The 25672-nt window shown below is 35.3% G+C and overlaps 1 protein-coding gene across 1 annotated transcript in view; it reads left to right on the forward strand.

Moving 5' to 3' along the window:
* Positions 1-25438, forward strand: part of LOC129398099 (protein eyes shut homolog) — a 222918-nt gene extending 197480 nt beyond the window's left edge. The window contains exons 5-6 of the mRNA XM_055114411.2: positions 11468-11618; positions 25307-25438. Coding sequence (XP_054970386.2) covers positions 11468-11618; positions 25307-25333 — 178 coding nt within the window. The 3' untranslated portion in view covers positions 25334-25438. The remainder of the gene's footprint in view (positions 1-11467; positions 11619-25306) is intronic.
* Positions 25439-25672: the final 234 nt, after the last annotated feature.

Genomic DNA, 25672 nt, shown 5'->3' on the forward strand with positions numbered 1-25672 from the left:
ACCTGAGAAAAACAAGCAATGGGGAAAGGATTCCCTATTTAATAAATGGTGCTGGGAAAACTGGCTAGCCATATGTAGAAAGCTGAAACTGGATCCCTTCCTTACACCTTATACAAAAATCAATTCAAGATAGATTAAAGACTTAAACGTTAGACCTAAAACCATAAAAACCCTAGAAGAAAACCTAGGCAATACCATTCAGGACATAGGCATGGGCAAGGACTTCATGTCTAAAACACCAAAAGCAATGGCAACAAAAGACAAAATTGACAAATGGGATCTAATTAAACTAAAGAGCTTCTGTACAGCCAAAGAAACTACCATCAGAGTGAACAGACAACCTACAAAATGGGAGAAAATCTTAAGGAACTGAATTCCATGCAGCTAATACTATTTGAGAGAGACATGAATTGAGATTTTAACAGAAACTATTATCAGGACCAGCTCCAATTAAAAAGTCAAATTTTATACTCCATCAGCACTAATACAGCTCCAAATAAGAAAATATAAGAGATATTTTTGTACAATGAGTCAAAAATTCAGTCATCTTGATACTCTCCATACATCAGGTACCAAAATTTCAGTCAGGGTCATACCAGGGAAACAGAACTAACAGAAAACTTATATTAAAAAAATTATTTCAAGGAATTGGCTTATGTAATTGTAGGTTTTAGATGAACAGGTACAAAGTTTGCAGAGCAGGCCAGCAATTTGATGACAAATCATTAAAATTGCTTATAATTTGATTCAATAATTCATCTCTAGTGAATAAATTTTCCTTATGAGAAAATAACTAAACAAGGGTGAGATGACTTCCCAAGTATTAATTACTATATAATTGTGGTGTGATTCTATAATTTCAAAAAATAAACTAAACAGACAATAATGGCATTCACTTAAATAGTGATATAGTCATATAAGAGAAAATGGTGAAAACCAGAAAATAAATCCAGATATATAGTTATTGACCTATATTTTAGGTCAATTGATATAATTATAAAAGCCCAGTGTGGATGTTGGGTAAATTTGTTTATTTTTATAAAATTTTATAATGAGCTTATATTGCTTGTATAGTAAGGAAAGAAAACATAGAGTTCATATATATTGTTTTATGTTAGTCTTTCAGTTGTCATAATCAAAGATCAAATAAATATATTTGATATCTTAATGTGTTTCATTTATAAGAAATGAGTTCATTAGCAAAGTGTTAGTGAATAATTATTGTTGCTATTTTAATATCATAAAACAGTACAAACTTTTTCCAAACATTAAATTTTAGAGAATTATTAAAGCAGTTGTGCTTTTTTATTTTTATCATTTAATGAATAGCTTCCTGGAAGCTATATTCTCCCTCAGATATTTTTAACAGTTTAATTGTAAGAAGTAATTAACCCAGAAAGCTTCTAGTTTGCTTCTAAATACAGAATCCAAGAATATCCAGTGGTTTCTAAAAATGTTGAACCATTTTTCTCCCATAGTCTTAACATAGGGAATATCACTGATATTTTCAAAAAATTGTCAAAGCTTTCTTTATCAAAGCCCCAAAGTTGGCTGCATGACCATACCTGGTCTTAGGTCTATGAGGTTTATATCATTATACAGATAGGAGGATTTGAAGAATATGTGTAAATATTTTCTCAAGAAGAAAAAAGGTGCATACATCATAGACATGATTTCACTGTTTTATTATGTTTATTCTAAATGTATTATAAACCTGGATAAATGTGTTTGAATGTCTGTATATTTGTGGTATGTGTGTATATGTGGATAAATGTGTTTGAACGTGTGTATATTTGTGTGTGTGTGTGTGTAAAACCTGACAATATTCACATATCAAGAACACTTCACCAAACAACAGACTTTCCAGTGTCATGAAAATATCATTAAAATTGACCATATGCTGGGCAATGCAGCCTGAGTCAACATATTTCAAAGAATTAAAAGAGAATAATTTACAGGATTGACCTATTTAATCCATCTCCTTCCATCTCCTAACGCGTGTTCAAGTTTCTTACTGAAAGAGAATCATTTACAGGATTGACCTATTTAATCCCTCTCCTTCTGTCTCCTAACACGTGTTCAAGTTTAAAACTTGCTGTGTAATAATGTGGTAAGCATGTAAATAATATCAATGTAGGTCAGCCACAACTTTATGGTGTTCAGCAGTTACTTGGCCTTTCCTGGCATCTACCTTCAATACCTATTATTAAATACCTATAAAATTATTAAAAGTTTAAAGATAATATTTTCTGGACAATCTCAATTTGAGCTAAAATTGGAATATTAAAAAATGACCAGAAAAATACCTGTGTATTTGTGAATTTGACAATGCAATTCTAAATACCACTGAGGCCAAAGAAAACAATCACAAAGGAAATTAGAAAATATTTTGAACAGATAATAATGAAAAATAGAACTTGTTGAATATGGTTAAATTTATGTTTAGAAAAAATTTTCTATCCTGAAAGCACATGTTAGATTAAAAACCTTAGAAACAAAAGAGTAAATAAAGCACAGAGAAAGTTAAAGGAAGGAAATCATAAAGAGCAGAAGTCAATGAAGTAGAAAACAGAGAATGGAGACTATCAACAGTGCCAAAAGTGTGTTCTTTGAAATTTTCTGCTTTCTACCAACATTGATTTACAAAACAAAATTAGAAAGGACACAATTAGCCAAATACCATACCAAAAAATGGCAGATGTGGGAGTTCCAAAACCAATACCAATAACAAAAGGAAATTATGAAACATTTTTGCCAATAACTTTGAAATTTTAGATTAAAAAATCCTATAAAAATACAATGTGACAAAACAGACATGATCATAGATAATTTATATCAACTAAATACATGTAATCCATATTTATCATCTCCACAAAGAAAACACAAAGAAAATTTCAGGCCCAGTAGGCTATACTAGTGAATTCTATCATACATAAAAGGTAGATATAACATCAGTGTAACACAATCTTTCTGAATGTGAGGACAGCATAGGCTTGATACTAAAATTTTACCAGAGCAGTACACGGATTGAAATTGAAAGGTCTATCCCTTATTAACTGTATGTAAAAATTCCTTAATATATGGAAAAGTAAATCCACTGTTATATAAGAAAGCCATATATCATAACCAAGTTAAACTTACTCCAAGAATACACCCAAACTTTTGAAAACCAGCAAACATAATTCATTACACATAAGAGAGAAAGAAAGGGATATTTAATTATCTCAATTAAAAAAACTGAGCAAAGTAAGGTAATTTACTATACAAAATATCAATACTTATAAGGCGTTAGGCAGTATCAGTATCAGGCAGTGTAATATTGACACAAAGGTAGAAATATGAACCAATAAAAGAGAGAGAGCCCAGGAACACACACACACGCACACCCTTGTGTGCACACACATGCGTGCACACACACAGCCAAAACAATGTTAAGGGGGAAAAAATGAAGTAGGAGGACTTACTCTACTGTGTATTAAATACTGTACTTTTAGAGTAAGTCTTAAGACATTGATATATTGGTACAAAGATAGAAAAATTGACCAGTAGAACAGAAAAGAGAGTCTAGAAACAGACCTACATATATATGGACATGATTTATGACAGAAGCGATACTACAGAACAGTGGAGAATGGATAGTTTTCTTCCACTCATGTTACTGAGTCGATTGGATTTCCATAGAGAAAAAATAAAAACTGATACATACTTGGGACTATATAAAAACCAATCTCAGGTGGATTGTAGATCTAAATGTCAATACTAAAATATAGTTTCAAAAATGGAGTAAGTCAGGAACAACAACAAAATACTAATTATTAAGGAAAAGATTGATCAATTGGTATAAATTAAGATGAAAAACTTCTGATTATTAAACAACACCATTAAAAAACTAAAACAGTAAGATACCCAAAGTAAAAAGAAAATCCTTGCAAAATATAAAATCAGTAGAGCACATATACTGAACATAGAACTCTAAGTACTTTTTTGTTAAATGCTCAACAGAAATGCACATTTCTGTACATCAAACAATACATACAAGCATGTCTATAGCAGCATTATTCATAGCTCAACAATTTAAAATTTCACAGTATACCAACATTAGAATAATTTGTGAAGTATCTGACTATATATCTTGAAAATAAATAAACTATTCAATTCAAAAATGTATATCTCAAAAACATAATGTTGAATGAGGATAGAAGAGTTGTGAGAGAGAGTATGCGTGTGCATGTGTGTCAGTGCATGTGTGTGCATGCTTGTGTATATTGTGGTGGAGTAGTCTAGGTAGTAATTTTGTGCCTTTTGTCCTGGGTAGTGGTTACTTGACTATGTTCACAATATAATATTTCATAGAGCTTTATCCTTTACCCTCTTTATTATGTATGCCATAATTCAATATAAATATATGAAAACCAGAATGTCACATATTCATGGAACAGAATGGCATTGATTGTTGGATGCTATGTAGGTGTCTTTTATAATATGTGTACTATTATTTTGTTTTTTTGTTTTTTTTTTCTTTTTTTTATTATACTTTAAGTTTTAGGGTACATGTGCACATTGTGCAGGTTAGTTACATATGTATACATGTGCCATGCTGGTGCGCTGCACCCACTAACTCGTCATCTAGCATTAGGTATATTTCCCAATGCCATCCCTCCCCCTTGCCCCCACCCCACCACAGTCCCCAGAGTGTGATATTCCCCTTCCTGTGTCCATGTGATCTCATTGTTCAATTCCCACCTATGAGTGAGAATATGCGGTGTTTGGTTTTTTGTTCTTGCGATAGTTCACTGAGAATGATGATTTCCAATTTCATCCATGTCCCTACAAAGGACACGAACTCATCATTTTTGATGGCTGCATAGTATTCCATGGTGTATATGTGACACATTTTCTTAATCCAGTCTATCATTGTTGGACATTTGGGTTGGTTCCAAGTCTTTGCTATTGTGAATAATGCTGCAATAAACATACGTGTGCATGTGTCTTTATAGCAGTATGATTTAGAGTCCTTTGGGTATATACCCAGTAATGGGATGGCTGGGTCAAATGGTATTTCCAGTTCTAGATCCCTGAGGAATCGCCACACTGACTTCCACAATGGTTGAACTAGTTTACAGTCCCACCAACAGTGTAAAAGTGTTCCTATTTCTCTACATCCTCTCCAGCACCTGTTTCCTGACTTTTTAATGATTGCCATTCTAACTGGTGTGAGATGGTATCTCATCATGGTTTTGATTTGCATTTCTCTGGTGGCCAGTGATGATGAGCATTTTTTCATGTGTCTGTTGGCTGCATAAATGTCTTCTTTCGAGAAGTGTCTGTTCATATCCTTCGCCCACTTTTTGATGGGGTTGTTTGTTTTTTTCTTGTAAATTTGTTTGAGTTCATTGTAGATTCTGGATATTAGCCCTTTGTCAGATGAGTAGGTTGCAAAAATTTTCTCCCATTTTGTCAGCTGCCTGTTCACTCTGATGGTAGTTTCTTTTGCTGTGCAGAAGCTCTTTAGTTTAATTAGATCCCATTTGTCAATTTTGGCTTTTGTTGCCATTGCTTTTGGTATTTTAGACATGAAGTCCTTGCCCATGCCTATGTCCTGAATGGTAATGCCCAGGTTTTCTTCTAGGGTTTTTATGGTTTTAGGTCTAACGTTTAAGTCTTTAATCCATCTTGAATTGATTTTTGTATAAGGTGTAAGGAAGGGATCCAGTTTCAGCTTTCTACATATGGCTAGCCAGTTTTCCCAGCACCATTTATTAAATAGGGAATCATTTCCCTATTTCTTGTTTTCGTCAGGTTTGTCAAAGATCAGATAGTTGTAGATATGCGACGTTATTTCAGAGGGCTCTATTCTGTTCCATTGATCTATATCTCTGTTTTGGTACCAGTGCCATGCTGTTTTGGTTACTGTAGCCTTGTAGTATAGTTTGAAGTCAGGTAGCGTGATGCCTCCAGCTTTGTTCTTTTGGCTTAGGATTGACTTGGCGATGCGGGCTCTTTTTTGGTTCCATATGAATTTTAAAGTAGTTTTTTCCAATTCTGTGAAGAAAGGCATTGGTAGCTTGATGGGGATGGCAATGAATCTGTAAATTACCTTGGGCAGTATGGCCATTTTCACAATATTGATTCTTCCTACCCATGAGCATGGAATGTTCTTCCATTTCTTTCTGTCCTCTTTTATTTAATTGAGCGGTGGTTTGTAGTTCTCCTTGAAGAGGTCCTTCACATCCCTTGTAAGTTGGATTCCTAGGTATTTTATTCTCTTTGAAGCAATTGTGAATGGGAGTTCACTCATGATTTGGCTCTCTGTTTGTCTGTTATTGGTGTATAAGAATGCTTGTGATTTTTGTACATTGATTTTGTATCCTGAGACTTTGCTGAAGTTGCTTATCAGCTTAAGGAGATTTTGGGCTGAGACGATGGGGTTTTCTAGATATATAATCATGTCGTCTGCAAACAGGGACAATTTGACTTCCTCTTTTCCTAAATGAATACCATTTATTTCCTTCTCCTGCCTAATTGCCCTGGCCAGAACTTCCAACACTATGTTGAATAGGAGTGGTGAGAGAGGGCATGCCTGTCTTGTGCCAGTTTTCAAAGGGAATGCTTCCAGTTTTTGTCCATTCAGTATGATATTGGCTATGGGTTTGTCATCGATAGCTCTTATTATTTTGAAATACGTCCCATCAATACCTAATTTATTGAGAGTTTTTAGCATGAAGGGTTTTTGAATTTTGTCAAAGGCCTTTTCTGCATCGATTGAGATAATCATGTGGTTTTTGTCTTTGGTTCTGTTTATATGCTGGATTACATTTATTGATTTGCATATGTGGAACCAGCCTTGCATCCCAGGGATGAAGCCCACTTGATCATGGTGGATAAGCTTTTTGATGTGTTGCTGGATTCGTTTTGCCAGTATTTTATTGAGGATTTTTGCATCAATGTTCATCAAGGATATTGGTCTAAAATTCTCTTTTTTTGTTGTGTCTCTTCCTGGCTTTGGTATCAGAATGATGCTGGCCTTATAAAATGAGTTAGGGAGGATTCCCTCTTTTTCTGTTGATTGGAATAGTTTCAGAAGGAATGGTACCAGTTCCTCCTTGTACCTCTGGTAGAATTCGGCTATGAATCCATCTGGTCCTGGACTCTTTTTGGTTGGTAAGCTATTGATTATTGCCACAATTTCAGATCCTGTTATTGGTCTATTCAGAGATTCAACTTCTTCCTGGTTTAGTCTTGGGAGAGTGTATGTGTCGAGGAATTTATCCATTTCTTCTAGATTTTCTACTTTACTATTTGCGTAGAGGTGTTTGTAGTATTCTCTGATGGTAGCTTGTATTTCTGTGGGATTGGTGGTGATATCCCCTTTATCATTTTTTATTGCGTCTATTTGATTCTTTTCTCATTTTTTCTTTATTAGTCTTGCTAGCGGTCTATCAATTTTGTTGATCCTTTCAAAAATCCAGCTCCTGGATTCATTAATTTTTTGAAGGGTTTTTTGTGTCTGTATTTCCTTCAGTTCTGCTCTGATTTTAGTTATTTCTTGCCGTCTGCTAGCTTTTGAATGTGTTTGCTCTTGCTTTTCTAGTTCTTTTAATTGTGATGTTAGGGTGTCAATTTTGCATCTTTCCTGCTTTCTCTTGTGGGCATTTAGTGCTATAAATTTCCCTCTACACACTGCTTTGAATGCGTCCCAGAGATTCCGGTATGTTGTGTCTTTGTTCTCATTGGTTTCAAAGAACATCTTTATTTCTGTCTTCATTTCGTTATGTACCCAGTAGTCATTCAGGAGCAGGTTGTTCAGTTTCCATGTAGTTGAGCGGTTTTGAGTGAGTTTCTTAGTCCTGAGTTCTAGTTTGATTGCACTGTGGTCTGAGAGATAGTTTGTTATAATTTCTGTTCTTTTACATTTGCTGAGGAGAGCTTTACTTCTAAGTATGTGGTCAATTTTGGAATAGGTGTGGTGTGGTGCTGAAAAAAATGTATATTCTGTTGATTTGGGGTGGAGAGTTCTGTAGATGTCTATTAGGTCCACTTGGTGCAGAGCTGAGTTCAATTCCTGGGTATCCTTGTTTACTTTCTGTCTCGTTGATCTGTCTAATGTTGACAGTGGGGTGTTAAAGTCTCCCATTATTAATGTGTGGGAGTCTAAGTCTCTTTGTAGGTCACTCAGGACTTGCTTTATGGATCTTGGTGCTCCTGTATTGGGTGCATATATATTTAGGATAGTTAGCTCTTCTTGTTGAGTTGATCCCTTTACCATTATGTAATGGCCTTCTTTGTCTCTTTTGATCTTTGTTGGTTTAAAGTCTGTTTTATCAGAGACTAGGATTGCAACCCCTGCCTTTTTTTGTTTTCCATTTGCTTGGTAGATCTTCCTCCATCCTTTTATTTTGAGCCTATGTGTGTCTCTGCACATGAGATGGGTTTCCTGAATACAGCACACTGATGGGACTTGACTCTTTATCCAATTTGCCAGTCTTTGTCTTTTAATTGGAGCATTTAGTTCATTTACATTTAAAGTTAATATTGTTATGTGTGAATTTGATCCTGTCATTATGATGTTAGCTGGTTATTTTGCTCAATAGTTGATGCAGTTTCTTCCTAGTCTTGATGGTCTTTACATTTTGGCATGATTTTGCAGCAGCTGGTACCGGTTGTTCCTTTCCATGTTTAGCACTTCCTTCAGGAGCTCTTTTAGGGCAGGCCTGGTGGTGACAAAATCTCTCAGCATTTGCTTGTTTGTAAAGTATTTTATTTCTCCTTCACTTATGAAGCTTAGTTTGGCTGGATATGAAATTCTGGGTTGAAAATTCTTTTCTTTAAGAATGTTGAATATTGGCCCCCACTCTCTTCTGGCTTGTAGGGTTTCTGCCGAGAGATCTGCTGTTAGTCTGATGGGCTTCCCTTGGAGGGTAAACCGACCTTTCTCTCTGGCTGCCCTTAACATTTTTTCCTTCATTTCAACTTTGGTGAATCTGACAATTATGTGTCTTGGAATTGCTCTTCTCGAGGAGTATCTTTGTGGCGTTCTCTGTATTTCCTGAATCTGAACGTTGGCCTGCCTTGCTAGATTGGGGAAGTTCTCCTGGATAATATCCTGCAGAGTGTTTTCCAACTTGGTTCCATTCTCCGCATCACTTTCAGGTACACCAATCAGAAGTAGATTTGGTCTTTTCACATAGTCGCATATTTCTTGGAGGCTTTGCTCCTTTCTTTTTATTCTTTTTTCTCTAAACTTCCCTTCTCGCTTCATTTCATTCATTTTATCTTCCATCACTGATACCCTTTCTTTCAGTTGATCGCATCGGCTCCTGAGGCTTCTGCATTCTTCACGTAGTTCTCGAGCCTTGGTTTTCAGCTCCATCAGCTCCTTTAAGCACTTCTCTGTATTGGTTATTCTAGTTACACATTCTTCTAAATTTTTTTCAAAGTTTTCAACTTCTTTGCCTTTGGTTTGAATGTCCTCCCGTAGCTCAGTGTAATTTGATCGTCTGAAGCCTTCTTCTCTCAGCTCGTCAGTCATTCTCCATCCAGGTTTGTTCTGTTGCTGGTGAGGAACTGCGTTCCTTTGGAGGAGGAGAGGCGCTCTGCTTTTTAGAGTTTCCAGTTTTTCTGTTCTGTTTTTTCCCCATCTTTGTGGTTTTATCTACTTTTGGTCTTTGATGATGGTGATGTACAGATGGGTTTTTGGTATGGATGTCCTTTCTGTTTGTTAGTTTTCCTTCTAACAGACAGGACCCTCAGCTGCAGGTCTGTTGGAATACCCTGCCCTGTGAGGTGTCAGTGTGCCCCTGCTGGGGGGTGCCTCCCAGTTAGGCTGCTCGGGGGTCAGGGGTCAGGGACCCACTTGAGGAGGCAGTCTGCCCGTTTTGAGATCTCCAGCTGCGTGCTGGGAGAACCACTGCTCTCTTCAAAGCTGTCAGACAGGGACATTTAAGTCTGCAGAGGTTACTGCTGTCTTTTTGTTTGTCCGTGCCCTGCCCCCAGAGGTGGAGCCTACAGAGGCAGACAGGCCTCCTTGAGCTGTGGTGGGCTCCACCCAGTTGGAGCTTCCTGGCTGCTTTGTTTACCTAATCAAGCCTGGGCAATGGCGGGCGCCCCTCCCCCAGTCTCGCTGCCGCCTTGCAGTTTGATCTCAGACTGCTGTGCTAGCAATCAGCGAGACTCCGTGGGCATAGGACCCTCCGAGCCAGGTGCGGGATATAATCTCGTGATGTGCCATTTTTTAAGCCCGTCGGAAAAGCGCAGTATTCGGGTGGGAGTGACCCGATTTTCCAGGTGCCATCCATCACCCCTTTCTTTGACTCGGAAAGGGAACTCCCTGACCCCTTGCGCTTCCCAAGTGAGGCAATGCCTCGCCCTGCTTCGGATGGCGCACGGTGTGCGCACCCACTGACCTGCGCCCACTGTCTGGCACTCCCTAGTGAGATGAACCTGGTACCTCAGATGGAAATGGCAGAAATCACCCGTCTTCTGCGTCGCTCACGCTGGGAGCTGTAGACCGGAGCTGTTCCTATTCAGCCATCTTGGCTCCTCCCAAGAATGTGTACTATTATTTTGAAAAGGATTATGGTAAAGCTTACTTGCTTGGTTAATAGATAAATTGAATAGTGCATCTACCAACTTTTTCTATAAGGGTTAGATAGTAAATATTTTTGGGCTTTTGGGACTTAAAGTCTTGTTTCAATTATTCAATTCTGTTATGAAAAAACCCATAGACTATATGTAAAGAAACATATGGCTGTGTGCCAATTAAACTTTATTTACTTAGAGATGGCAGGCAAGATTTGGCCTAGGGTATAGTTTGCCAATCTCTGGATTAAACAGTTAGTTAAACATATGGCTAGAGTAAATGACACATGCATATCTACATGTTAAAGTATTGACAAAGTATTTTGTCTTTTTCATCTTTCTAAAAGAATGGGCATATGGAAATTATTACTCTGATCTTCCTAATTAAGTTATATTTGATTTATTCATTTGTTCATTTTTCTGTGCTTTGCTTATTGGTATAATTTATATTTCTACAACTAATTACTGTCTGCAAATATCTGTTTTCCACCTAAGTATATATTGTACACTGTATGACTGCATTGAAATTTGATTCTTTTTAATATTTTTCACTCATACAGAAAATTTAATAATGTAAAAAGCTAAAATGGAATACTGTAATCCATCATTGTTTCAGTTACAATTGAGAAAGATCTGTTTATCAGGATTTATTTATTTCATTGGTTGATTGCTATAATTTGTTGTTTTGTCAAACTGTAACTTTGTGTTTATGTACTTAAAGCATTAAGGATTCTAATTTATAACAGATTAATCTGCTTCTGGCTTTGTTTTATTGTGAAATAATCTATTTACTTAAATTATTCTTTTGATAATAGTTTAATTAATTTGTCAGATAAATGTTTATATGACTCATACTAAAACCATTCATTTCTTTCTTAAATGGTTACAGGCAAGAATTGGATCCATGTAAAGCTGAGCTGACTATTTTAGGGAGGAATACACAAATATGCGAATCTATCAATCATGTACTCGGAAAACCCCTGCCAAAATCAGGATCTGTCTTCATTGGTGGATTTCCAGACCTTCATGGGAAAATCCAGGTATTTCTATAGATGTTTTGAAATATTAATTATTGAAAATAATTATTGAAAATCATCATATTGATAAATGAAAAAGAAAAACTTTAGAAATATTTTCTGGCTAGTGGGGCCATCTGCATGGTTTCAAAAAAGTTTTTGAGTGACTCTACTAACATATATATTTTTATCTATCATACCAAAGTATAATAGAAGTTTACTGTTCTCGTTAAAAAATTGCTCCAATGTCAGTCTGTTTTTCCATCTTATGGCTATAGTATGTGTATTACATTTCTCAATACTATTTAGCATGTGTGATTTGTCCACTAAGATAGTGATTTTCACTGGATATTTCAAAGGATTCACTTAATAACACACCAAAAATATAGTTTGAGAAAAGGAATTGGAAGACCATCCCCAGTCTCTGTTTTGTATGAGATTACCAAAATGTGAGAACATTTATTACAGAGTTTTGCCCACATGCCAGCCCACTCTCTAAATTTCTATTTAGATAATTAGCTTATTGTCTTCATTATTAAGCTATATTTAAGGAAAATAGTTTGAAAGCTACCTTAAATGCTATTATTTGGTTCCATTTTATGTTGTTGCAGCAAATTGCTTTAAAAATTGAAGGTTGTTAAGTATACCAGTAGCTTATTACATTTATTAATCTTTTCCCTTATTATATTTACCATTGCATTTTACCTATTTGAACATACTATTTTTATATTATTGGAAATATAAAATGCTATTGTTTCACAGTCCCACAAATAATGCAAATTGATATACATACATCTACATACTGTAAATATCATGACTCCATAGTATACAAGATAAAATAAAACAAAAATAGACATAAAAACAAAATTGACGAGCATATTTGATGTGATACATATGCCTTTAAGGAAATAAGATAATTCTGTATCTGTAAGCATGCAGAGATTTAGATTCAGATTTACTCCATTAGCAGTATGTTTATTGATCATTAAACAGATATTTGTGACTTTTTCTATAACATTAATGTGCTTCATTGACTTTTTCGTAAATGAAACCATTCTAAAAGTTCCATGATAGTAAAAAATATGTTTTGTTTATTTTTTTATACAACAAGGCAAGGACAGTTCCTGTCACATTGTTGGAGCTCAATGAACAGCTTTTAAATAGAGGCCTCAGTTAAAGAAAGGATGAAACATAAATAAAACCTTTCATAATTTACATTTGTCCTCTTATTTCATAACTATATTTTTCCCAAATAAAATATAAATTTTAATATAAAACTAAATTTAATTGAGTATACATTAATTGAGTGTAATTTCTCAACTCAATTAGCTACCCCTGAATATAAATATAGCTGAGCATTTACTTTATTATAAATATAAACATGCAGAAGCAATATGGAAAAATAGAAAAAGATGTCTTCTGACCTCTCTGAAGAAGTAGAGGAGTTGTAATTAGAAATTTGAAGAAAGATCAAGTGTCTTCCTTGTAAATAATATGTAGGCTGTCATTGTAGACAGAGACAATATTACATATACACAGGCTTAGGTAATGGAAAGGTCTGAGGGATGGGGAGGTGGAGTAGACATAATTTATTATTATGGAGACATGGGGTTTGATATGAAGTGAGCAGAAAGAAGACTTGATTTTGGATAGGTGAGTGGGAGCCAGAGAATAATTAATCCTATGTAAAATGCAAAATAGTATATATTTACATATTGCTGCCATATATATATACTATACATTACATACTTCTTAAATGGGGAAGCCATTTAAAAAGTTTGAGTAGGAATTGTCATCATGCTATGTTCTCTCTGATAGCAACCAAAGTGTACAACTGGAGGGGTTAGGACTACATCGTAAGAAATGGCAAAGTCAGGTTTATTCAGAATAATTAAACAAAAAAGGTATTTTGGCAGTAAGGGTGGGAGAATAATTATGAATGCTATTGAACTTAAAAATAATTATTGGCAAAAATATATAGAAAATTTGGAATTTTAATGACCAGGTTGGCTTATGTAACCATAGAATTTATAGTCCCATTCTCAAAATGGGGAATGAATCTAGGATTATTTATAGGGAAAACGGCAGGTTTATCATTGCATTTGAGTTGCTGATATGGTTTGGCTGTGTCCCTACCTAAATCTCACCTTGAGTTGTAATAATCTCCATGTGTCAAGGGTGGGGCCAGGTGGAGATAATTGAATCATGAGGGTAGTTCTGTTCCCCATACTGTTCTCCTGGTAGTGAATAAGTCTCAGGAGATGTGATGGTTTTGTAAATGGGGGCTCCCCTGCACAAGCTCTTGCCTGATGCCATATAAGACGTGACTTTGCTCCACATTTGCCTTCCACTGTGATTGTGAGGCCTCACCAGCTGTGTGGAACTGTGAGTCAATTAAACCTCTTTCCTTTATCAATTACCCAGTCTCAAGTATGTCTTTATTAGCAATGTGAGAACAGACTAATACAGTTGCTTTTGGGCAGAAATGATTTTCAAATATTTAACAACTGGCTTGCCATCACCACTAATCCATCAGTCCTTTGTGTGTGTTCTTGCTGAATATCATTCCTATTAGTGGAATGTTGTGAGGCACAAGTCATTTGAAATACGGGCCTTCGGTTCACAAAAGATCATTAACATATGGTTGTGGGAGTCTGCACAGGAGATGGTGGAAGCCATAATAACTGATTGAATTGATTTTGAGGATTAAAATAAAAGAAGGCTGAGAATTGGGAATCAGCAATCAAGAACTAGGCTAAGAAAGAGGTACATGCCTAATTAGTTAAGGAATAGAGAGGCTGGCCGTAGACAAAGGAAAAAAATGTCACAAGAACCAAAGATGGAAAAAGAAGCATCTGTTGAGCACCAGTGTTACAAAAGTTCACCCACCAGTTTCTGGAGAAAAATGTTAACAAAAATCAAATTGTAATATTCTGAGGAAGAATAAATGAACTGGAAGAAGCAACAGAGTGGTTTTAGGTTATTTTTCTAGAAGCTTGTTAATAAGTCAGAGAGGTTGTTATGTAGGGGAAGACAGAGTTTTGAAATTGCAGAAAGATGATGATAATAATTGACTATATTTTGAAAGACTTTTTCTCCTAAAACCTTGTCTGAAACATTGGCCTTTACTAAAGGATTATCTCACTAAAAAACTCGACATTCATCCTGTGATGTAAGGGAACTGGACATTTGTTATAATCAAATTTGGAGGAACATTCATTATTGGGACCAATAAAGTTACCTTGAAATTAAAAAGGCAGCCAGCTAAGCAGGTTTTCCCTCCTTGTTAAATATGCTGTAGTTGAAAGATTTTATGTCAGCCCCTCATTGATTTTTTATTTTTTTTATACTGTTACAGTGTCACAGTAACTATGTGTGTATGTGTGTGTGCTAGAATATGTATGTGAGACATACACTTATATTGCTATATACCAGATGACTGATACAAACTGTAAAATGTATCTAGATGATAATTCTTAAAGAGAACTCGTATGATGAATCAGAAAAAGAAAGATAGGAAATTCAGCCTTCTGAATGTGTTTCTGGGCAATGCAACTCCTCTGAATATCTAAGTATCATGCAGGCTCTATCTAATCATTGTGTTCTGATTAAAAGCTGTTTAAGCACAGTAGGCTGTTAGTGCTCACAAAATTAAAAACAACAGGTTTGTAATATAAAACACTAAGGAAAAGAACTATAGTTGATTCCTCGAGCCAAAAAGTGTTAAGTTACATTTATGCTCTCACCCCTAAGTTTCCAATAATGTCTTTCTGAACTGGCCAGAGCCCCTCCACATGATAAGAGTCCCTAATCCAATGTGTATGTGCTGACAGGTTGTTTAATGCTTCCTTTAACAAAATCACCCAGAGCTCAGTATGTGAGAAGAGAATGAAACAGACACTTTCAATTTTGTGCCTGGGGTGTGAAAAACTCTGCTTCCCCTGATGACCATAAATGATGATAACTTTCAAGGTCTGAGAGTAAATGCCTTCTCTCTGGTGGTAGAAAAACACTTTCCTTGGTAGTGCTTTAATTGCTTACACTTTTCAGTGCATGGACTCTTGCTTTCGGGTCCAAGTTAGTTAAGGACACCAAATCTTAATTCCTAGTAAATGCAGATGTTACCAGCTATTCTCTTTGCTAAGTATGAGAGGAAATAAAATAATTATGGAAAGAAATAAATATTGTTAATCAATTAGATTTGTTTTTTATATATGCAGAAGTTGATATTATAAGTTCTAGAAAGATGCTACCTTTTTTTCAGATGCAAGTAAGTCACTAGGATTGAAAACACATGTGTGATTGCATGTACTATTATATTTGACTGGAATTTTTGAAGAATTAGTGACCGACTCCAAAAATCTAAACATTATCTTAATTTTCAAATTAGTTTATAATTTCAACACAGTAAAGAAGTTTAATAATTTAATTTTTTTTAATTTCTAGTGAATCCATTTGGAAATAGGGACACTGGTAAAGCAAATAAGTGTTATGCACTTCATGTATGTTCAAGACATTGACTTACAAAGTCAATAATTAGTTTGCTCCATTCACTTTTATAAAAAGGCCTGTCAATCATTAGCCATCAAAATCCTTTAGCCAAAATAAATTACTATTAAATGTCTAAAACATAAAAACAGGATTCTCTTTCAGGACTTGTGAGAGATTCCTGAAGAACAAATGAAGAAAGAAACCACTTCAGTTATCTGTAGAAAATTTGGGTTGCTTATATTACTTGTCCCAGCTTATCAAGTTAGAGACATTATATGTATCTAATGGCACCTCACTAAATGTGTTTATGATATTCTGTAAAAGAATGCGTGTCAACCTTTTTCAGCTCTTCAAAGACACTTGTCTAATGGACACAAAATAATTAGAAAAAATTAAAACACACCATTGAAGAAATCAAGAAAGGTAACAACATTCAACACTTTTGGGTTTTGTAAATTATAGGGATAAAAGTTAATCATTACCCTGTCCTCATTTTCTGTCCAACAATGTGTAAAAAGAGAATCACTGCACAACAAATATAAGTCTCTTAAATAGCCATTTATAGGGGTCCACTTACTGGTGAAAATAAACCCAAACCTCTGATAAACATAAGCAAAGTAATAGAGACATCAAGGTTTCACTGCCATGTTTTATGACCCATTGCTCCTTCTAGAAGTTATGTGGTAAATGATTCATTCATTCACCCATCTGCTTATTCCGCTGGACTACCATTTGGACTTGGGCATCTGTTGTCTATTCTGCTGAGGGCACTGAATCACAAGTCAAGACATTATCAGATGCAGACTCATCCAATAAGAATTATTTCCCCTTCCTTGCACGTATAAGAATCACTCTCAATTTACAATTTATTCCTAAATGAGGACCCACCTTATTTTTTGTTTGTTTGTTTGTTTTGAGACAGGTTCTCACTTTTGTCACCCAGGCTGAAGTGCACTGGTGCAATCTCGGCTCACTGCAGCCTCGACCTCCTGGGCTCAAACAATCTTCCCACCTCAGCACCGCTAGTAGCTGGGACTACAGGCATGTACCACCATACCCTGCTATTTGAATTTAATTTAATTTTTATTTTTTGTAGATATGGGGTTTCTCTATGTTTCCCAGGCTTGTCTCAAACTCCTGAGCTCAAGTGATCCATCTACCTCAGCCTCCCAAATAGCTAGGATTACAAGCATGAGCCACTGTGCCCAGGCAGGCCTTGCCTTTCTTAGTGAGACAACAATACACCATGGATTGGACTCCACTCCCTGGAGCAGCAGAAACTGGCTCCTACCCAACAGAAGGAAACCTCTTTTCCCACCACTCCACTTTTTCCCACCCACCACTCTTCCCATTTTTTACTGTGATGCATCTTTTTTTCAGCTCTGCATCTATGTATTCCTGCCCTTATAAAACTCTTGAGTGCCAATAGTCCGGAAGGGCCTGTCCCTGGATCTGTCTCCACTCAAGATTCTCTCTTAATCTGTGTGTTTTCAACATCCTTCAGACCTCTGTTTGATCTCTCCATTTGTGTGTGCTTCTAGTTTGAAACGGTCTCCATTCATTTAATCATAGTTTCTTCTATTCAAGCACTCTCTGGTTTAGATGTACCACTGTATTTATATCATCCTAATTATTTAATCTAATTAGAAAATGCAGAAATAAACTGTACACTTGCACATGTAAACCTATGAAGATGTGAGAGGGAGATGTCAAGCATCAGCCTCAGACTTCTGGATTAAGCAACTAAATGGAGGTGAGGGTCATCATTAAGATGGGGAAGATTGAGAAGAAAATATTTAGGGGAGAATAACAAGATAATTAGTTTGGACACTTTTAAGTTTGAGGTGTTTCTGAGGCTTGTAGGGAAGGTTACCAAGTTAACACTTACATTCATGATTCAGGAAGTTCTCAGGCTATAGTATTTAAATACGTGAGGCCAGATGACATAACCTCAGGAGAGAGTGAAGAGAATGAGATAGGAAGGTCCAGAACAAAGTCCTGAGGAAATCTGACATTTAATAAGAAAGTAATTCAATATCAGGCAGAAAAACAGGCAGAGGGGCAAGGGCACAGCCGAGAAAATGTATTATCATTAAAGCCAAAAGAACAAAGTTTTGAGAAGGAGGGGCTGTTCAATCTTGCTGCAGTGAAGTCTAGCAAGAATAAGGGCTAAAACTGAAACCAAAAATGAAAAAACAAAATAGAATAAGGGCTGAAAGACATCCACTGGATTCTTTGATATGGATATTATTAATACACTTATAAAAGAAATGACCACCTCTATTAAAGCCCATGATGATGAGTAAAGGAACACCATCTGTATTATTTTAAGAACTAATGCTTTGCCCTGACAAAAGGGGGATATTTTAGATGAATTTGCTTACTTAACTGATAAGTATGTAAATTGCAACTGCAGGGAAAAGTTTAATACATATATAGTTTTTCTAAATCTGCATTAAAAAAGCCATCTGGCATCACTTAAAAAGTTGAAGATGTACATATCCAATACACCAAAATTTTCCTGTTTAGGTGAAATTCTTTGATGTATATATAAGGAGACATGGTGCTGGAATGTTCATAACAAAAGTCTTTATAATATAAAAAGTAAAAACAACAATAACGTCCACTTACAGTAGTATGTATACTGTATATACCAAAAAACATATGCAGTAGTGAAAATCAGTGATTCTCACCTGTACACATCAACATGAATACATCTCAAAAAAATAACATGGAAGAGAAAAAAAGAAAGTCATAAACAAATATCCCCATTATATAAATTTCCCAAATAGGAGAACTTAAACAATATGTAATCTCTGATATATTTTTGTGTGTATGTGTGTGTGTGCATATATATGTTTGGTAGATGATAAAGAAATAAAGGACTAGAAAACTTAGAAATCAGTACAGGGATAACCACGTAAGAACAGAGAAGAGATCAAAGAGTAGTTTTTAAGGCTCAAAGCAGGTATCACCATTGCTCATAATGCCTTATACTAACTAGGTAGAGTTAGTATAAAGAACGTTAGTATAAAGAACGTTAGTATAAAGAAAGTTAGTAAAAAGAACATGCATGTTCATTTTATCACTAGTCTTTAAAGTACTCATATCCTCATATCCATTATATATTGGTATGCATATACACCTGTGGGTATTATACATGTAATATCTGTGTTGTAATCTTTTTTTTTTTTTTTTTTTTTCTGAGATGGAGTCTTGCTCTGTTACCCAGGCTGGAGTGCAGTGGCACGATTTCTCGGCTCACTGCAACCTCCGCCTCCCGGGTTCAAGCAATTCTCCTGCCTCAGCCTCCTGAGTGGCTGGGATTACAGGCACCCACCACCACTCCTGGCTGATTTTTGTATTTTTAGTAGAGACGGGTTTCGCCATATTTGCAAGGCTCGTCTCGAACTCCTGACTTCATGATCCACCTGCCTTGGACTCCCAAAGTGCTGGGATTATAGGCGTGAGCCACCCTGCTCGGCCATAATCTTTATTTTTTAAAGTGCCTGTATTATAACAATCAGTGCTAAAATTATTTGGTGTATAGCAATTTAATTTTACCAGATTCATACCAATAATTACATTAAGTTAAATAGTCTAACTTCAATTTTATGACTTTGTGGACTTGTTTCTATTTAGCTTGTCAAATTGTTTTGGTTTTTTAATTTTGTGAGGCAATAAATATGAGGAAATTGTATCTAAGTTTATATTTCACATAAAGTGTATAAAATAGTAATATTTTACTAAAATTAGTAGTAAGGGAATACTGAAGATTTCTGAAACTTATTTTTCTGTGAAAAATGTCCGTACATCACTCAGCTTTGAGCAATATCAGTACTGAGTTTGAAAAGTGATGAAGCTATAAATGAAAAGAAACCAGATAGAGGGCCAAGTAGTTTCCTACAGCTATTATACATGAGGTGATTATTGAAATCCCCAACACAAATTAACACATTTACATTTGTTTGTACAAGTTGTTGTTTCAAGCATACAGTTATTAAGCATGCTTCATAGCCTTTTGGTACTCAAGCCAAAATCTTTACCCTCAGAGAGAATGATGTCTATAATGTAATGCTCTGTAACTCTGCCTGGAATAAAAAAAAAAATTGAAGTTGCAAATCAGCAAATATTGCTACATGGGGGAAAATCTATATTTTAATAAATTTATATTCTTTTCCCAGACACAATTTGAGTTGATAGAAAAAATACCAGGCTTGAAACAAGGACACCTGATTTTTAGTCATGCCTCTGCCAAAAAATAATGTTTTGTGACATTGTTAACCATTACTTGAAATCTCTTTCCCCTAAGCTACTCTTCCATAAATGATGAAGTTGGACTATGTTATTTTTTTAAGTTCATTCCAGTTCACGATGATTCTATGCATATATATGTAGGCATATGTACATATATATGTCACATACCATTTCCTCAGCATATAAATTGCACAGACATTCTTTGTATTAAGATATTATCTCAGTCACAAATTCTATTGTGTTCCGCTCACCTAAGATCACCTCACTTTCATGTGATATCCCTGAGGACACTTCTTGAGAGACTCCCATCTGGTGTTCCTTCTGTTCTGCTTAAATTTTCATTTAATTCTAAAAGATCTCAAAGGCTTTTCATTTTAAAACTAACAAAAACAAATCAACAAAACCATATAATAACACATCTCAGGTCTATAGTTTAAACTACGAAATAAATTTACAGAAGAAAATAGAGACAAATGAATATATATTCACTTTTTTCTATATTAATAGATTTATCAAATCAAAGTCCATCAATATTCCCTTGCAAGTGGTTAGGGAAAAATGGGTAAAGTAAAACAAGAAGTAATCTGGTTTATATTAGTTAGGGAATTCTAGTAATATAGATCACAATTTAAAAACCCTGTTTAATTTTGCAGTGTGGTCTATGTAACTCAACAGCAAGTAAAATAAAATCAATTTTTGGCTTAAGTGCTTTGGGGCTATTAATTTGGGAGATAGTTTTCTAGTGAAATTTAAGGACTTAAGGGTAATTTAGCTAAAGGCTATAGAACAGAAACCCCAGGTGAATGATCTTACATAAGAAAATCATAATGTAAAATTTAAGGAGGGTGAGAACTGAAAAAAATATGTGAAGCATGAATTTAGAGAATTTTCAGCATAATCCATAAAGATAAAAATAAAGTACTTTGTAAAGTCAGTTGTAAAATATTACATTGCTTTATCAGTAACTACACTGCTCCTTCGAAGACAGAAACTGAACAGTATCTAGTTACAGGGCATGATATGACAAAACTAGCTTTCTGATAATTAAAAACCAATCCTCTTAGTGCTAAGACTTTGTCAACTTAAGGTTTTTGAGATATACTCCATTTTCTCCATGACATGCAATAGTGCTTTCTTATGAAGCCAGTAATATCACTACAAGTGCTAATTCAAAAGGGCCAGTAGAGATGTGGGATTAAGAATTGTAGGTCTGGAGTTGGATTCCTAGCTCCCTCAATTCATTGCCATGGTGCCTTGGACAAGCCATTTATGCTTGCTTGGGCTTTTTCTTTACCTGCAAAATAGAGACTCTACCTTCTTAAGGTTTAAGGAAGAATGATTAAGATATTGCACATTAAACACTTAATAACTGTTATCCTTTACTATTATTTTAAGTTTCCCCCCAGCATTGATATTTCATTCTACTCTGTGCTAATCAAACATAAAACAATAGTTTTGAAGTTATTTCTAGTCCTATATACTCCATTCTGGAAATGAAAGTTTAGAAATTGACTGTGATGCATAAATAGAAGCTCATGTTATGAAGCATTTGATCCTAGTTCATATGCTAATATTAATAATTTTTTAAATATTTAGTTTAAAAATAATTATCATTTTGGTTTTCTAAAATACTCGCCATGTTTTATTTTTATATTACTTAGAAAAACAGATTAATGAATATTCAGCCTGCTGGTATTTAAGACAGTGTAACTTGTCTACCCTTCTAGAATAAGAAAACAAAAATTATTTTCATACTTCCATGAAATCTTGTTCTTCACTGTCACTGATGTTGTCTGTTAACCGTTCCTCAGGCTTTGACACTATATCCATTAATCTTTATTATTAAAGGGAGGAAACACATCATGCATACAACATTAAAGGACATTCATGCACTCATTCAACAAGTAAGCAAGCATTCTGGAGCATGTAGCTTTTTTTGTTTGTTTGTTTGTTTGGCTAGGGTCAGCTGTAAGTTCATTACAAATATTAGCTCATTTAATCCTTACAACAACCCAGTAGATGCGTACTTACCCATATTTTACAGCTGAGGAAACTGAAGCACAGCAATAACAAGTAATTTGTTCAAGCTTATACAACTAGGCAGTGATGGTATGAGGATTTGAACCCAGTCAGCATAGCTCCAGGATCTACTTTATTGTAAATCTCGCTTGCTTTGCTTATTAGACCACAATGGAGAGATCGGGTCTGATGTTTCAGCCATGTAAGATCATTTTGGAAGATCATTTGTTCATTAAAAAAAAAATCAAAAACACAATTTTACAAAATGCCTTTATAAAATTATTGTCCTTCTAATAGTAGTTAATAGTTATTAAGCACATTCCCTTTGGTAAATACTCTTATAATTACTTCACATTTACTATCCCAATGTTTTAAGTAACTCTTTGCAGTAAGTAATATTAGTATCTCCATTTCACAGATAAGGGAATTGAGGCACAGAGAGGCTGAATGGCCTGACTTTAGTTACACAGTCATTGAATACAAGGGCCAAAATTCAAACCCACACTTTTAAAACCTACGCTATACTGTCTCACTACAAATAACAAAGTCAAACACCTTTTACCCAAACCATTGTTTTGGGTCTACTTTGAGTGACTTTTAATGCAATGTCTGTTTTAAACAAAGTTTTAAAAACATTTAGTATTGTAACAAATTTAAAAATCCTAATATGTTTCTTTGGATTCACTATCTATGGACGCTCCTTTTGAATCAGTTCATATTCTGAAAAAGATCTTAATTCATTAGTATGCTTTTTTTCAATGAGATAAGAGCCGACAAAAATAAATGAGAAATTCATTCATTTATTAATCCAACAAATGTATCTATCTATCTATCTATCTATCTATCTATCTATCTATCTATCTATTCATCCAGCTAGAGAGTATCCACTATGTGCCAGGGATTATTCTGTGTTGGGGATTCACTGGTGAATAATCTCCATCTTCCTGGATCTTATGCATTAATGAAAATATTCACAAAGCCTTTCTCTGCCTTCTCAGGGTCAGTGTTTTAAGGTGAGGTAGTGGTGTAGTCAAGGATATCAGCCAGGTTTCTGTTCTGGGCTGATGATGTAGCTGAGGAAACCTATCCTGAGATAGAAAATATAGGAAAGGAAGCAAGTCAGTGAGAAAAGATGATAAATTCACTTTTAAAAAAATAAATTTTATTATGTATATTGGAGGCTTGTTGTAAGCCTCAAATGATGAATCTACTTTTGTACCAATTAGTCTAAAGTGCCTGTGGGAAAATCAGGTTGAGATTTCCCTGAGACAATGACTTCATCCCAGAGGCGATGTCTGATAGGTTAGCTGTAGGGGAAGCAATGAAAGGGAATGCGATTATCCTAGAGAGAGTGCAGAATTCTAAAGCCACCTCTCAGAAAACAAAATAGCTCAGGCCCCTCACATACCTTGTAGAAATTGTTGGAATTCTCAATATGCGTGGAGCAGGGAAGTTTCTAAGATATTATGTCACCGACTTATTTCAGATTCTTCAGCCTCCTTTTATTCCAGTTTGCTAACACTAATTTTTCCCCAGTCCTTCATTTGCCTGGGTATTTATCCTCAGGGTTGTAATTCCATGTGGTTGTCCCCAGACCCCATTTTGTCTGTATCTTTGGTGTGAGTTCTTGTCTCTACCTAGAAGACCATCTCTAATTGCCCCCAGGAAGCTCCTGTTGTCCTGTCCTCCAATTCCTCAAGGAAGGTTTCCCTGACAATGAAGTCTGAGTTAACTTCCCCTAAACAGGATTCCACAGAAACCTGTAGATTTGTGTCTATTCTAGCAAATATTATCTTATTTTTACTGCAATCATCACTTTGTCTTCTGTCCTCTTCCACTATGGTACATACTCTTTGAAATGATAGATCTTTCTTATTTTGCTTTGTAATCTCCATGGTTTATATCTGCCTCTAGAAGGACTCACAAATTTTTATTGAATAGCAGGATATTGAATATAATTTTATTTTTGGTTTGTATTAATTTCAATGGAATAAAATTTAGTCTGCATTAGGCTCACTGGTAAAAATGAAAGAAAACACAATTGTTGACAAAAGGATACTCTTGCATTGATTTGGTATCATTTCTATTGTTTGAGATTGTGTATTACAGAGCCTTATACAGAATGTATCATTTTTTAAACTTTCAAATATATCTTTGCTTTTGTCTGTCTCCTTTCCTTTGTCCTTCTCTAAAAAACCTATTAATACAAAGTGGAGAAAATAATCTATAATAATCAAACCTCTTCTTTACTCCTCATTCTTACTATCATTGGCCAGAATTCCCTCTTTTTGCAAACTGTCTTGAGTCAATTTGGCTCTTCAGCTGTCTTCAGGTTTTTTGTAAGCACCTGAAGACTCTGGTAGGTAGATAGTATCTGCCATATCTCCTACCCCACACCCTCACCTGCATGTGGTATATTACAAAGAAAGCAAGCCTAGGTTAAACTCTGTCCAACATGCAAACATATATTAGCCGAGAGGCATAAATAGTTATTACCACCCTTTCATTTAGTCTGGAAAAATCTCACACTATCCTTAAGCTCTTTAACTCATGTTTTCAATGAAGAGTTAATTTTGAGGCTAACATATGACATTCTGATGGCAGCAATAGCAAATCAGCATTGCGATATAGTCAAGTGACAGCTTCTGTAAAGTGGATGAAAAAAATGACAAATGAGGCTGCATACCAAAAGTCATTCTTTGCTTGCCATACATATTCTTATACTTAATTGGAAAATCTTTCTAAATGACCACAGGATTGGAAAATACTTATTCATATACTAATTAACAAAATATATTTTGTATTTTCATAAGGACATCTGAAGTATTAAGTAACCAATTTTTAAGTGTTACTTTCTGACTAAGATATTTATTTATTGCTTTGTAATGAACTAACTCCAAAACCTTAGTACTTAAAAATAACAGATATAACTTATTTCCTCACAGTTCTGCAATTTTGCTAAGAGTCAGTGAAGAGAACTCTTTTTTGCTCCACTTGGAATCTTTTAGGAATGAAATGTCCAAAATGACCTTTTCATTTACGTGTCTCAGCAAAGACAGTTGGAAAAGAAGACTGACTAGACTGCCGGCTCTCTCCCTCTCCCTGTCTCTGTCTCTCTCATTCTCTCCATAGTACCTTTCTGTATGCTTAGCTGGGACTACTTTACCGTTTGGCAGCTTCAGGGTACTAGATTTCTCCCAAACATAAAAGCATAAGCTAAGATGGGAGACAAGCAGCAGCTCTTGTATGCCACTCTCACGTAGAGGAAACAAAAGGGCCAGTGAACACTGGCCCTGTAAGGCTGATCATCT

Source organism: Pan paniscus, chromosome 5, assembly GCF_029289425.2.
Source record: "Pan paniscus chromosome 5, NHGRI_mPanPan1-v2.0_pri, whole genome shotgun sequence".
Classification (NCBI taxonomy): Eukaryota; Metazoa; Chordata; class Mammalia; order Primates; family Hominidae; genus Pan; species Pan paniscus.